Here is a 15,496-nt window from a genome sequence, read left to right on the forward strand (position 1 = left end):
ACATATTTTCTTAGCAGAACCCGTCTATTGACAAATCTGCATTCTACAGTTTTCAAACCACGTTAAAAACATAGTAAAAAAGAGACAGTATATTGGAAAATATTCTAGTTTAAACACTGGATCATGATCCTCTAAGTAACATAATTTGAAAGATTGATATTTCTCAGAGAGAAGTATCTGTTTGTGACATCTGTGTGGTGGCTATTTAAACATAACAGGCTAAGTTAAGAGAGAAATCAACAGAATTTCTCACAACAATGCCATGGAAGACAGTCAGTATCCCCAAATCCTAACTAACTTGTAGAGAATATCTTGTAAAATCCAGGCTTTTATAAGCAAATCCACAAATTCTCTGAATATCTACTGTTGCAGCTTTACATGAGGGTCAACAACTGTTGGGAGACACAATGATGTCAAATGTGACAACTGTTTCATGAAATGACCACATGCACATTCCTAACCATGGATATAAAATGTGTTTTACCTTCCTTAGCATAAACTGTTTGTCAAAAACTTTAAAGCAGTGTTTACCTCAGGCCAGAAACAAGAAAGCAAACCCACTCCAGACTGCCTGATGTGCTTTTGCAAAAGAGACTATTACAATTTTCTCAGACTGGATTTGATTTTTCAACATTTTAGGCATTAAAAATTACTTATTATTATTATGTGTATGGTCCCATTATGCTGATGTGTATTTAAGGTTTCTTCGTATCACAGGGTGTGTGTGGAGGTTAACAAGAATCTGTGTGGAGTGGGTTTTCTCTTCCTACCTTCATGTGAGTTCCAGAGAAAAAGGTCAGTATTTTCTGTGGCACAACTTTTATTTTTCCACATTATCAAGTGGGAGTCTTCACATATATGGATATGTAGTCTATATTTTAAGCATTTATATTGTCACTGAATAGAATAACTGAGGTTATAAGATTCAAGGACTTTGTTTTCATACTATTAACAATAAAAACAAAACTTCTATGTTCTCCATAAAAGCAAATTTACATTCGCTACTATAGTAAGAATGAACTATCTTCATATGTGAAATAATTTAAATGAGTTTTTCAGAAAAAAATCTGTATTTAAAGAGAAAAAGCACTGTAAGTGATTGCATTGTCAATAGAGTAAGCTAGGAGACATATATAATGGTTAAATTATATGTTAAAATATAGTAAGATAGATGATAGATAGATATATAGATAGCGATAGATAGATAGATAGATAGATAGATAGATAGATAGATAGATAGATGACAGACTTATAAACATGAGACTTAAAAACTAAGGAGATCATTTGGCTAAAATCCAATATTGTCTTTATTTCAGTTTAATTGGAAGAGGATCTCAAATTCATCTTCTCCATGAGATATCAGGAACCTGGATTTCTCTTTGTACCAAAGGTTAATAAGAAATGTGTCTGCAAAAGTCAAACAGCATTAAATACCAAAAACTGATTATTATTCTACAGGAGTTGTTCTGTCATTCATAATCTCTCCATGCTTCAACCTTCCACAGCTAATCTTTAATGGATGACATTCAAGAAAGAAAAATAACTAACACATAAAGCAGAGGCTCTAATGTGAGCTTTTAAGAAATAAAAAATATGAGGCTTTTGAAGTAATATCAGTATTTTAAACAATATAAAATAGTACTGAAAAATACTATTCTATAAAATGTTCACAGTATCTGTATTATAATAATACTACAAAACAGACAATAAGCACTAGGCATTGCCACAAAAATTTTAGAATAGAGATAATATTTAATTGAACAACATGCTTTTAAAAGTTAAAAACATATCACTAACATAAAAGAAATTTGTGGATGCAATCAAGGAATAGAATAGTATGTTTTACTATTGTCCTCAAATGAATTAAAATAACATTTAAAATGTTAGGAGTTAACCACTTTTTATAGTTCAAAAGAGATACTTTAAAAGTGTAAATAATTGATATTTCTGCTATTTTCCTTTAAAATATACCCTAATATTTGCAGGTTATCGATAATGTTTTCAAATAACATTACACATGTGTGTAATTTAAATAAGTTAAAATGAGTAAGTCCTCAATAGGAACAATGAAACAAACATTCCTTAAGCTAAACATATGGGCAGTTTCTCTAAAGCTAAGTGAAACCTCATTACTATATGTTTCTCCTTTATTTTCTCTTCTTGTAGAGGTCATTTTTTCCCCAAGGCAGCTCAGGCTAACTTTGAACTTAAAAGTTTAAGTCTGAAAATCAGGGGAAATGAAAAGCTGTGGCAATCAAATAAATAATAATGTTTAAAATGAATACAAATAAGCTCTTTGTGAAACAGACTAGGTATAAGCAGAGTCATTTCCTGTTATTAGATTGGGCAAGTACTTATGCCTCTACAAATCTGTTATAAGCATAACAATGTGTTGACATTTATTGAGGCCTTCTATGAGTTACACACTTTACAAGCATTAGCCTAAAAATAAAAGCCAACTACAACAGATTTTAACCACTGCTGAGTGAGACTGTCATTATATATGTAAGAAAAACACTGGGGAAAAAAGTATAGATTCACATCTGAATACTTAACCACAACCAGTATGTGTATGAAATGTTGTAGCTGAAAAGCATTTGCAAGACAAAAAGAAATGCTTGACAGTTCAAATCTTTCTTTTTTTCTGATGGTCAGTACCTAGTTCATAATGAAGCCTCAACATACAGTTCTTTGATATGTAATGAAGTTTGCATTGTTCCTAAAAAGCATTTTAGGATCTAGGAAAGTATCAAGCACTATTGATGACAATGACCAAAGGTGGGACAGGTGAAGGGCAAACTGAGATTTCTTGTGACAGTGGACACAACTGAGCTTCAAATGCTCATGAGGACATGTAGAATGGTAACATTCACATTATGTAAGCATGAACATCGAAACTAAGGAAGCTAAATAACCACATGCATGAAAGTTGACCATAGTTACACAAACCCAAATATTTTCTACTTCATTTCTCTTACTTTGGATTAATAATTTACTAAAATGCTATGAAATATATACGTGTCAATAATAATTTTTCTTAAATTCAATCCCTTGTTTCCCAATTTTGTGATGTAATTTTTCTGTATACTTCCCTTAGTGTACTAACAGTAAACCACTAATGGGGACTGTGGTTAGGTAAAGTCTAGAAACTCTGCCAAGTGTTTTCCATCACTGCTCTAGGTCTCACTTTCTTAAAAACGGGGTCATTCACTGGACCTGGAGCTTAATAAATTCATAAGACTAGCTGAGTAGCAAGTTCCAGGATCTAACTCTTCACCTCCTTAGCACTAGTGTAACAGGCACATGATCCGTATCTGACATTTTACTAGTGTCCTGCGGAATCCCAACTCAGCTTCACTTACAGACCAACAAAATTTGTCTTTCATTAATACCTATTCATAAATATTGCTTCTTTTAACACAATAATGTTACAAATGCTATTTTCTTACTACTTTTTTCACTTAATTTTGAGATATGACTTTTGCATATCATCAAATATTTCTCAGAAAATTCATAATTATTGTATCACATCTCACAACATGAATATATCAAAATTTATATATCAATTTCCTCATTAAATTTATTAATACACTTATAATCAGAAATAACACAATAAAAACATTCTTATAAATTTGTATATTTTATATATGCCAAGAAAATATCTAGTAGGAGGACAATTTGCCACATATTAACAAATTTTAAACCTACAAATATTTTTGCATCAAATTTCTTATTTCTAGTATTTAATTTGGTGTTCAGCCAGTATTTACCTTTTTGTGGAAGCTGTTTTGCAAATATTAACAGTTTACTTACAAACATTATAATAGATGCATGTATACTCATCTTATACTTCACCAAATACACATTCTGAAATAAAAATATGACGTATAGTAATAAAAACAAACATCTATACTTATGTGGATTATTGGTTCTTTTATGTTACAAGATACGAAGCATCACTAACATGTAATTAGAGTCCTGCACTGCTTCTCTTTCTATTACTCTGCTGGTGTAATTGCTTTTATTTTCTAGTGTTTTGCTTTGGAATGCAATTCATACATATGAGGTTGAATGTGAGCTTATTAAAACTTTGTATCTATTTAGAAATGATGAAAATTTCAAGAATGAACCAGCGACAGAAGTTTTTAGAGTTTCAAATCAGTGCAATGTTCTCCGTTTCTTTTTTAACATTGAGTCCATTGCTTTGTTTCAGAAAAACTATGCAACCCTGTCATTTTCATCAGTTAGGCGGAAAGAAGACATTTAAAACACCTTCAATGTGGTAAAACAATATTCTGTTATGAATTAAAAATACATGACTAGTAAGAACAATTAAATTCCTTCCATTTTTGTATGTATTACTCAAATAGTTCAAACAAGAATTCTTAAATATATAATACATAAATATTTGAATGACATACTGAACTGTATTATTTAAAAGTTAAATAGTAACTATTACTGCTAGATGAGTTTCTTCAAGAGATAGGCTTCTAAGTTACATTAAATCATTAGTATGCCATGATAGTACCCTCAAATATTCAATTATTTCTATACTATATACAAAGTAAATTATGCATATATTCCAAAATAAATTTTACAGCACTATCTTAGCAATATATATGTATACATAATTTTTATAAAAATTCAGGAAACTTTCCAAATGTTCTAAAGTTGTATTATTTATTTTAATGTATTATTAATTTTCCTTAAATATAGTCTTATATTTCCCTTTCAAAAAGAAACAAAAAGTTTATGGTTATTTGTCCTTAATAAAAAAGATGCCATCAAGTATTCAATTGGATTATTCATTTGCATTCATCTGAATTATATTATCACAGCAGTTTTTATTTAGAAATACCATCTATAATAATATTTTGAAAATAAACTATATTAATCATCTCTCTGATCTAAAATTCCCCAATTCTTTTATATTTGTAAGCAAGTTAAGTAGTTTATAACAGTTATAACCTGAAATTAATCATTAAATAATTTCATAATACATGAAATTGTTGAAAAAGTAATATCTAAAATACTTCTGAATGTTATCTATCATTTTACAAATTTTCACTTTTTTAGCACAGGAAAATAGTGCAAGAAAAAAAAGCTACAATAACTACACTGATGGAGATCACAGACTTCAGAATCCAGTGACCACATCTCTATCATATAATTATATTTTAAATTTTTCTTCAGGCAAAGACTTGTGTATGAGCAAGATAGTTTCCAAAATCTAAGGCACTGATGTACAACATTAAAATGTGGCAACCTTTCACTTTAATCTCAAGGAAGACATTACCTCTGTCATCATCTACATTATCAGATGTTAACCTATTAACTGCATAAAACAGTTTTTTTAAATCAAACGTAGGTTTCCAGTGGCAATGAATATAGCACTATCTTAATACAAAGGAGAAGTATTTCCTCTCCAAGAGCTAAAACAATAAGTGGTATTTGAACTGCTGGTTGAAAGGTAGACGCACTGGTAATCATTATTTCTCCTTGTTTGTTCAGGCCCTTCCAACAAAACAAACAACCTTTTTGTGATTGGATTGACATGGTGTTAACAATGCATTTAATGCCCAAATCAGTGTGAATACAGGTAAAGCCCTCACTAATACCAGTACCAGGATGTTAAAGCCACCTATTTTCTAAGCAGCCAAAAGGGAAAAGAAAGCTTCTCCTCCTTTGGCAAACAAGGCAATGAGCTAGTATCCACCAGCACACATCCTACAATCACCTTCTAGCTTAGCGTGAAGATTCATCTCCTACCTGCAGTCCTTTCAGCGATTTCAGCCTCTGCTGCTTTCTCGAGGAGTTCCAACTTAAGCTCTAATTTTCTCTTTTCTTTATCTTCTTTAGCCAATTTTTCTTGAAGCTAAAACAAATTAGAAAGAAAATCATTCTTACCTGATAAATGCCTTCCATGCATAATTAATTCCAAAGTAAGATTTTGTTGTTCTTAAATGCTTATATAATATTAGATTTAATTGCTTAAAAACACTGACTCTCAGGGAAAAAAATTAAGGTTGAAATATACTCTCTAAGTAGTAACTACCTGAAATGATATAAAAAGGAAAAATTGTAATATACACACATACATACACACACACACATGCATATGGACATAAAACAGGAACAGTATTACTAAAAATATGTACTACGGAAACCATTTCATTCATTCCTTTGTCTTAAAGCAAAGGATTCTAAAGGTCTCTACTGATCCCAAAATAATGGACAGCAGGTTTATGCTTCTCTTAGTAATTCTAATATTTTGAAAAACTTCATTAGGACTATAATATTAATATCTGACACAGACCTGACTGTGACTACTGTTTCATCATATTTCTATAAATTGGTACATCATCTGCTTTAAAATTGGTATGTCATAACTGCTACTCAAAGTATGGAAAATATATCATGCTCATATAGAATGCTTCCTTTTATTTTTTCCCCATTTTTCCCTTCTTGTCCTCTAAGTTTTCTTCCAGAAACAACATTCATGCTTCAGTCTGATTAGGTCAAACAATGAAAATATTAAAATCAGAAAACTAAATAGAATTTTCAAAAGAAGCAACAGACAGTGAACATTATTTAATAAAATTACTTGTAGACCAAATGAATGTTAAGGAAGAACGAGAGGAAACAAAACATGGCATGTACACTGAGCTGGATGCATGTAATAGTATAATAGGAGACAAGACATATAATATCATTTGCAACTTTGACGTTTCATTACATACATTACTGAAGTGAAAGAATGCATAGTTACTAATAAAAATGAAGAAAAATTACAAAGTAGCATGGAAATAGCTGTGAATATAACCCACATTCCATAAGGATGAAGCTAAGTTTTACTACAGTGAATTTGAATATTTGCTTTATAGCAATATAAATTACCAAAGCTTTATGAAAAATGGTGATATTATAGAAACCAAAAAAAAGGTTGTTTTCATAGCCAGTCAGTTAACTGAACCATACCTGGATGGCAGGATAACATAAACCTACTGTTGAGGCATTAAAACACAAAATAAAACTGAGTAATAGTGGACAGCAAATAAACTGAAATAGTCAATAGCTGAGACACTGTTTACAACAATTAGACTTTTTATATTTCTATACCTTTTGATTTCTTGTTCTGAGAATTTCCAATTCTTTTTGAAGACAGGTTACTGATATATCTTTATTTAAGTCTGGGGTAACATGATGAGAAGTCACAGATTCATAATTCATATCATTCTTCTCACATTCCATAATACTATAATAAAAAGAATTATTAAATAATTTATATATCATATTTCACAAATGACATAAATTTCATATTAACAATAAATATGTAAAGATATTTAAGCTTAAACTTTTTATGAAGTAAACAGTGTGATGGCTATAAACATTATATATATATGTATGTATATAGCAACTTACAGATATACCAGTTTATCAGTGGGGATAATTTAGTTTGTAGAAAGCACATAGCGATCCCAAAGAGACCCTGGTGAAGTATACTTACAAACGGGTTCAGGTTTTAGAAGCTATAAATGTTTTGATTTATAGTTCTCATTAGGATCTACATATTTTTTGCTTTTCTGTAAGTGGAAATAACCATTTTCCCAATTTTATTAAAACAATATCATATAATATTTTAATTATTAAATGGAAGACATTGAAATTAATTTCTATTCCCCAAAGATAATGGTAAATATAATCCACAAGGCAACTGACAATGATATCAATCTGTAAGCAGGTAGTATAAAGAAGAGATGAGAACAAAATGTATTGTTTTCTGGTGTTATGGTATTAAGTCTGTAAATACTAATGGATGAAAGTATTACTTTAGACAGTCTTCAGCAATGAGTCCTGGGACGGTCAATAAGTATAGGGCTATAAGCAAGCTCTCATATTGAATACTAAGATCTCATGGCAGGAATGTATAAGCTCTACCATTTATCTTTCTTACACGATTATAACAATTATACATTTTTCCATCATCTTTGCCTCTATACCTTAAAATATACCCCAAATAGCATTTAAGTAAGAATATAACACTATATAAGAGGAATACCAATACAGTTAGTGATTTTACTATGTATTGATATCAATTAATATATTTACTTTTTTTATTTTAATTAGAAACAAGCTTGTTTTACATGTCAATCCAAGTTCCCTCTCCCTTCCCTCCTCCCTGTCCCCCACTAACCCCCTATTTCAGCCACTTTCTTCTCCCCAGGGAGGGTGAGGTATTCCATGGGAGATCTTCAAAGACTGTCATATCATTTGGAGCAGGGCCGAGAACCTCCCTCCATGTGTCTAGACTGAGAGAATATCCGTTTATGTGGGGTGAACTCCCAAAGTCCATTCATGTACTAGTGATAAATAATGATCCACTACCAGAGGCCCCACAGATTACACAGACCTCCAAACTGACATCCAAATTCAAGGGATCTGGAACAGTCCTATGCTGGTTTCCCAGCTATCTGTCTGGGGTCCATGAGCTCCCCCTTGTTCAGGTCGGCTGTTTCTGTGGACCTTTCCAGGCTGATCTTGAACCCTTTGCTCATCATTCCTCCCTCTCTACAACTGGATTCCAGGACTTCAGTTCGATGTTTAGCTGTGGGTGTCTGTCTCTGCTTCCATCAGCTACTGGATGAAGGCTCCAGGATGGCATATTAAGGTAGTCCTCAATCTCATTATCAAAGAAGGGCATTTAAGGTAGCCTCTCGACTTTTGCTTAGATTGTTAGTTGGGGTCATTCTTATAGATCTCTGGACATTTCCCTAGTGCCAGATTTCTGTTTAAGCCTATAACATCTCCCTCTATTAGGGTGTCTCTTTTCTTGCTCTCCTGTATTCTTCCCCTGACTCAGTCTTCCTGTTCCCTCATGTCCTCCTCTCCCTTCCTCTTCTCCCCTTCATTTTCATAACTCTCCCTCCCTCCCATGCTCTCAATTAGCTCAGGAGATCTTATTCCTTTCCCCCTCTCTGGGGGACCATATATGTCGCTCTTAGGTTCCTCCTTGTTTCCTAGCTTCTCTGGCAGTTTGGATTGTAGGCTGGTAATCCTTTGCTCTATTTCTAAAATTCATATATGAGTGAGAACATAATATGTTTGTCTTTTTATGACAGGGTTACCTCACTCAGGATGGTTTCTTCTAGTTCCATCCATTTGCCTACAAATTTCAAGATTCCATTTTTTTCCCACGAAGTAGTACTCCATTGTATAAATGTACCACATTTTCTTTGTTCATTCTTCAGTTCATGGGCATCTAGGTTGCTTCCAAGTTCTGGCTAGTACAAATAATGCTGCTATGAACGTAGTGGAACAGACATCCTTGTTGTAGAAATGTGCATCTTTTGGTTATCTGCCTAAGAGTAGAATTGCTGAATCTTGTGGTAGACTGATTGCCATTTTCCTGAAGAATCTCCATACTGATTTCCAAAGTGGCTGTACGAGTTTGCACTCCCACCAGCAGTGGAGATGTGTTCCCCTTTCTCCACATCCTCTCCAACATAAACTGTCATTGGTGTTTTTGATTTTAGTCATTCTGACAGGAGTAAGATGGTATCTCAGAGTTGTTTTGATTTGCATTTCCCTGATGGCTAAGGATGTTGAGCACTTTCTTATGTGTCTCTCAGCCATTTTAGATTCCTCTACTGAGAATTCTCTATTTAGTTCCATATCCCACATTTTAATTGAATTATTTGGTGTTTTGGTGACTAGTTTCTTGAGTTCTTTGTAAATTTTGGAAATCAGCCCTCTGTCAGATGTTGGGTTGGTGAATATCTTTTCCCATTCTGTGGACTGCCTTTCTGTCTTGTTGACTGTGTCCTTTGCCTTACAGAAGCTTCTCAGTTTCAGGAGGTCCCATTTATTGTCGATCTCAGTCTCTGTGCTACTGGTGGTATGTTTAGGAAGAGGTCCCCTGTACCAATTCGTTTGAAGATAACTCCTACTTTCTCCTCTAAGAGGTTCAGTGTGGCTGGATTTATGTTGAGGTCTTTGATCCTCAATGAATATATTTTACTGAGTAATTTAGAACAGAATAGCAGCCCCACAAAAGATTTTTTCTTTTCTTTCTTGGTTTTTCAAGACAGAGTTTCTCTGTGTAACAGCCAAACTTACAGAGATCTACCTGCCTCTGCCTCTGCCTCCCAAGTGCTGGGATTAAAGGTGTGTGCCACCATCACTGAACCCCAAAAACACTTTTAAAATTAATGATCTAGAAAATATGAAAACAGAATTATGCTATCATTTAAAAATCTAATGTTATCTTTCCTACACATGATTGTCACAGTAGCATAGTCCCATTGATGATAAACACAGGTATTAAACTCAAATTCCTTCACATTGGATGACTTGATGCTGCGGAATGTAAATTAATAAGAAAGGTAAAGGTACATAGAGTACAGGGTCACTCAAAGTATTCCAATTATGCCAAACAAAGAATAGAGAGCTATGTAAAAAAACATCTTTAAGAAGGTTTGAGCTATGGTGAATCTCACATCAACTTCATAAGTATCCTTACTCCCATAATGAAGAGTCACAGAAAATGATATTGAGGAAGAATCAAACTTCATTGCTTTCTTTAAACTCATCTTGTGCTGTTGCTCTCAGCTGTCTAGACACATTATATCAATTTCATGGAAGCAATAGAAAGCTTTTGCAGGGTCCTGAAATTGTTTTTTATTTTACTGAAACATTAAGTTTATTTGACACCAAAATGAAAACGAGGGACAATGTATTAAAGAAGACACACTGTTTCATTTCTTTCCTTTTAAATTAAAAACTAAAACCAACATGCACCTGCACTGTGTAGACGGCCCTTCATCTGGATAAGGACCAATGGCCTGTACGTTCCTGGCGTTCCTCCCTGGTAGTTCAAGGTCCTCAGGTGTGACTTCCTTGTTTAACTGATGCATGTTTTGTTCAGAATTCATAGTCAGCTGCTCATCTACTTCTTATTGTGGACTCTTGCAAAAGACAAATGGCCGTATCTGCACTAAAACAAAAATATATGATACATAAAAGGACATAGCCACATATGAAAATTGTTGAATCAAATGAACATTCTTATGAAAACATCCTATAGCTTTTTACCACAGTTACTAGTCTTACTCTACTGTAGTTGATTAAATATGTGCAGTCCAGCATATGTCATCCACATTTTTACTTTCCTGAACAGAAGATGTTTAGAGTAAATAGCTTACAAATCAGGCTATATGTGACAATGTTGGCAGAGCAGGTCATACTTATCTCACTGAATCAAATGCTCTGGGAGTGGAATCAGCTCCTATATTTTTACAGTGCCTAAATGATTACAGTTCCTTTGAGGACCACTGGTCTAAACACAGTATTCTCAAAGTACTAAGCAATAAGGATATGGTTATAATGAATCAATAGAACTATGGTTCAGACTGCCTAGGGGAACATTACAACCTTAATAAGTGCATAACACTGTACAAGTTATTTAATACAAAATCTTCCTGTTTATAAAATATATATACAATATCAATGACCTAACTAAGTACCTTACACACCAATAAATATGACTTATTTCAGTAACATCATAATATTAAAATGAATGCAAGAATAATTTTAACATTAATCTCATCAAATACATACAATATATTATAAAACATACTTTGTATGCTTAGTTATATCACAAAAACGACTTAAGCTGCATGCACTAAAAACATTTATTTTAAAGAGATAAACTATATTTAATGGCATAGAAGTTTCAAAGGAAATCATATATACAAAATCAACTCTGTTATTACTAAGATTTAAAAAACACAACTACTGATGGCAACATGTACTTCATTAACTCTAGAAGAAATAATTCTTCAGCCTTAAAAAGAAGTGTTGGTGATATGGTAGGAAATCTGCCAACATAAAATCCTTTTGTGACACAAAAGTAATATTAAAATACAAAGAAACAGTATATAAGAAACTCTCACAAAGCTTCATTTGATTTTTTTTATTTGTATCAACTGCGGATAATAAAAACTTCAAGTCCACATATTACTCATATTAGTAAATGGAAGCTGTATCACAAATCACTTACTTCTGGTAAATTATTTTGATTTCTCTTTGTTGGGGAAATGAATTAGAAGAGAGAAATGTTATTTGATAACTGCCTACTATGAAATAACCTTGACATTTCAACATAATATTATCCTTAAATCCTATATTTAAAGATTAGTGGGTGATTTTTGAGATTTGAAAACTCTTTCGTGGTTTGCGTTATGTACTCATTCATGTTGGGGAAGTCCTGTTATTTGTCAATAAAGCACTGCTGGCCAATAGGAATCTAGATAGATGGGACTAGGAGTCCAGGAGGACTCTGGGAAGGAGAAACACAGGGAGTCAAGATGTAACACCATGGGGTAGGAAGCCCCGAACTACTCTCCGGTAAGAGAAATACTTAGATTAACAATTATGGGGTAATTACTTAAGTCAGAGCTAGCCAGTAAGAAACAAGTAAGGCCAACAGCTTCATAATCAATATAGCCTCCTGTATGTTTATTTGGGACTGATGCGGCTCTAGAACCAGGCTGGCAGGAAGGCTTCTCTCAAGGAAAAGGCTCCCTTTACACATTCACCATTCTGTTTTCCTAGAATACCTGGCATAAGAATGGAATCATCACACTCTAAATGAGAGAATTTTACAGGCACTAAGGAGACATTTTATCAGTAGTAGATTGTGCTTTATAACATGAATATATATCTCTATAAGTAACTCAAATGGAAAGTATTACTAAAGTAATAAAAACTGCCTTCAGAGACATTTCATTAAAAAATAATTCTAGATCTATGCTGTTCTGCTGTTTATGAGAACAAAGACACTGTAAAAGGGGCAGGATAAGCCTGGAGAAACGAGGTTACAAAAGCCCCAGATTCCTATGGCAATGACACACTAACCATGTTAGATTCTTAAGTTCTGTCCCTTAAGAACAATAAACCACTATCTACAACTTGGTCCAATTACCTACTTATGTATTTCTAGATCCAATTCAGCATCTTTCTCCATCCAAAGTTTTTATTCCTAATGTTCTGTTTTTGTTGTAGTTTTTTAACCCACTTCTAATAGCTATGTTGCTATTTGCTGCTACATTTATAACTTTTTTGCTGGTTTAATCTATCAAATTATAAGCCCCCTTGAATTCTTCATAAATCACCAGTATTTCTCTGTGATCATCCTCCATTCCAAACTTCTAGAAGAGATACAGAAGCTTCCAAGTAAAGGGGAATTTCCTCCCAGATCTTAGTAGTTATAATATTTGGAGCAATAGTAAAAAAAAGTGCATACATTTCTGACACTTCTTTTTAATTCTTTTAAAACTTTTGTTTTATTTTATGTGTGTCAGTGCTTTGGGTGTATGTATGTCTGTGCACCAATTGAATGTTACCCATAAATGTTAGAAGAGGGCGTTGGACGCATTGCAACTGGAGTTGTGAGCCACCATGTGGGTGCTAGGAATCGAATGCTGGGACTCTGTTAAAGCAGCCAGTCAGCCTCCACTTCTGAGACTTCTTGATTTTAATTCTAAATGTTTTTAAATGTTCATAGTTTAGAGGCCATGGCAGAAGGACTACTAGATAGTGGATTTCAGGCCAGCCTGGACTTCAGAGTAAGATCCTGTAATAACAATATGCCCCCTCTAAAAAACACCCTCAAAGGTTAATATTTGAAACATTTTATATAAGGAAACCATATTGTGTGGTTTAGCTCTATTTCTAATTTTGTTCAGTCATAAAACCTTTTAGATTCCTAATTTGAACTGTTCATCTGACATTTGAAGCCTGCTCTGCAAATCAAACTATCTATACTCTTTTATTGAGAATTTAATTTTAATTTTACTTCAGAGTAAACAAGGCTGATTTATAAAATCTTCCCACCTGCCTGACTGTATTTTATTTTCCAAAAAAAAAATCAGGTTGGCAAATACTATTTCATCAAATTAATGCTAAATAGTGGAAAGGCTTTGGAATGTTCTTCTTTACTACTTATCCTATATAAGTATTTGACCATTATATGGAAAATTTGATCTTTTAAATTCTGTTATGTATTCAGCATTTGATACTCATTTGTGGAAATCACATCTTAAAATATACCCTGTGGCAGTGCACAAGGGAAACAATGTAAGAGAAGAACAGGCACTTGTATGAAGGACTCTAGTATAATTACAATGAGAAACTGATACAATGGTTTGGAACAAGGACAAGGCAAGGAATATACCTATGATTATATGTAAGATATAGGCATACTCCATATTTATTCTCTATGAAGACTTTACAAAAGAATTTGAACCAAAAATGAAAAAGTATACAAACAACTGAACTGACATGGTTAGTCTGGCAATCAAAAAGTTGATAGATTGTAAGAAAAAAACACCTTAAGAAAATTAGTCTTCAGGGATCATTGTGTCAGAAGAGACAAAAGCATTTTAAGAGCCAGAGGAATAGGGAATTCACTGTAAAGTTTCATCTCCTATAAATGTCAGAAGTGACACCAATCAAGTCTCCCTTCACTCCTATTATGACTGTCTAAACATGAGCTGAACAAAGATAACAATAGGTGGGGATATTGTGGGTGGGGAAAAGCCTAAGAGGACTTCATCCTACATAAAGATCTATAGGCAATTTAGGAATGCAGAGAACAGGAGATATAGTATTCCCCGGTGAAGATCACACCAATTGGTTAATCAAAACCAAATGATCAGCCCTGTAGACTTATAGCGTGCAATGTTACACAGAATGAGTAGTTTGCGTTTATGTATTTAGGAATACACATACATACACACATACATACATACCAAGAGAGCAAGGGGATCAGGGAAGTATTTTGAGGAAGGAAAACAGGAAATGATGTGACTGTAGTATAATATATATATAATCTATTTCTGAATCTCTATACACACCTATATAGTTATAGGTATCTATGGATACATATAGATATCTACAGATAGATATAGATATATCTAGATAGATAGATTGATCTCTCTACATATGAAGAGAGTGTGGTTCCGCCTCCTCCTCAGTATGTCTGCTGGTTCGTAATGGGGGGAGCAAACCAAAGCAGGGAACAAGGTTCAGATGGCTGGGGATATGATGGAGATAGCTCTCAGGAGATGACTTTAATCAGCTTAACTTTATTCCAGAGTAGAGGAAATATATAGGATTGGGAAGCCCAGGGACAAACCCTGATTTGCATTAAGTGGCATGCTCCAAAAAATGGAAAGATCTCTCATGCTCTTGGATAGGTAGGGTCAACGTAGTAAAAATGGCAATCTTAAACCAGCCATTGGTGGTGCATGCCTTTAATCCCAGCACTCGGGAGGCAGAAGCAGGCGGATCTCTGTGAGTTCAAGGCCAGCCCACAGAGCGAGTTCCAGGACAGCCTCCAAAACAAAATAGAGAAACCCTGTCTCGAAAAACCAAAATAAATAAATAAATAAATAAATAAATAAATAAATAAACCAAAAAAAAGGCAATCTTACCA

General features: G+C 33.5%; 1 protein-coding gene across 10 annotated transcripts in view; it reads right to left on the reverse strand.

Moving 5' to 3' along the window:
* The window catches only part of Mipol1 (mirror-image polydactyly 1), a 258,732-nt gene that overhangs the window by 171,471 nt on the left and 71,765 nt on the right, over window positions 1–15,496 (reverse strand). For 7 of the 10 annotated variants that reach the window (XM_013120827.3, XM_040743048.1, XM_040743050.1 and 4 more), the window contains 3 exons: window positions 10,798–10,993; window positions 7,120–7,255; window positions 5,770–5,875 (listed from right to left, as the gene is read on the reverse strand). In XM_013120827.3, the coding sequence (XP_012976281.3) occupies window positions 5,770–5,875; window positions 7,120–7,255; window positions 10,798–10,931 (376 nt within the window). In that variant the 5' untranslated portion in view covers window positions 10,932–10,993. The remainder of the gene's footprint in view (window positions 1–5,769; window positions 5,876–7,119; window positions 7,256–10,797; window positions 10,994–15,496) is intronic. The other 3 variants (XM_040743052.1, XM_040743055.1, XM_040743056.1) reach the window with 1 other exon arrangement.

Source organism: Mesocricetus auratus, unplaced genomic scaffold (genome assembly GCF_017639785.1).
Source record: "Mesocricetus auratus isolate SY011 unplaced genomic scaffold, BCM_Maur_2.0 Super-Scaffold_15014, whole genome shotgun sequence".
NCBI classification, from domain to species: domain Eukaryota; kingdom Metazoa; phylum Chordata; class Mammalia; order Rodentia; family Cricetidae; genus Mesocricetus; species Mesocricetus auratus.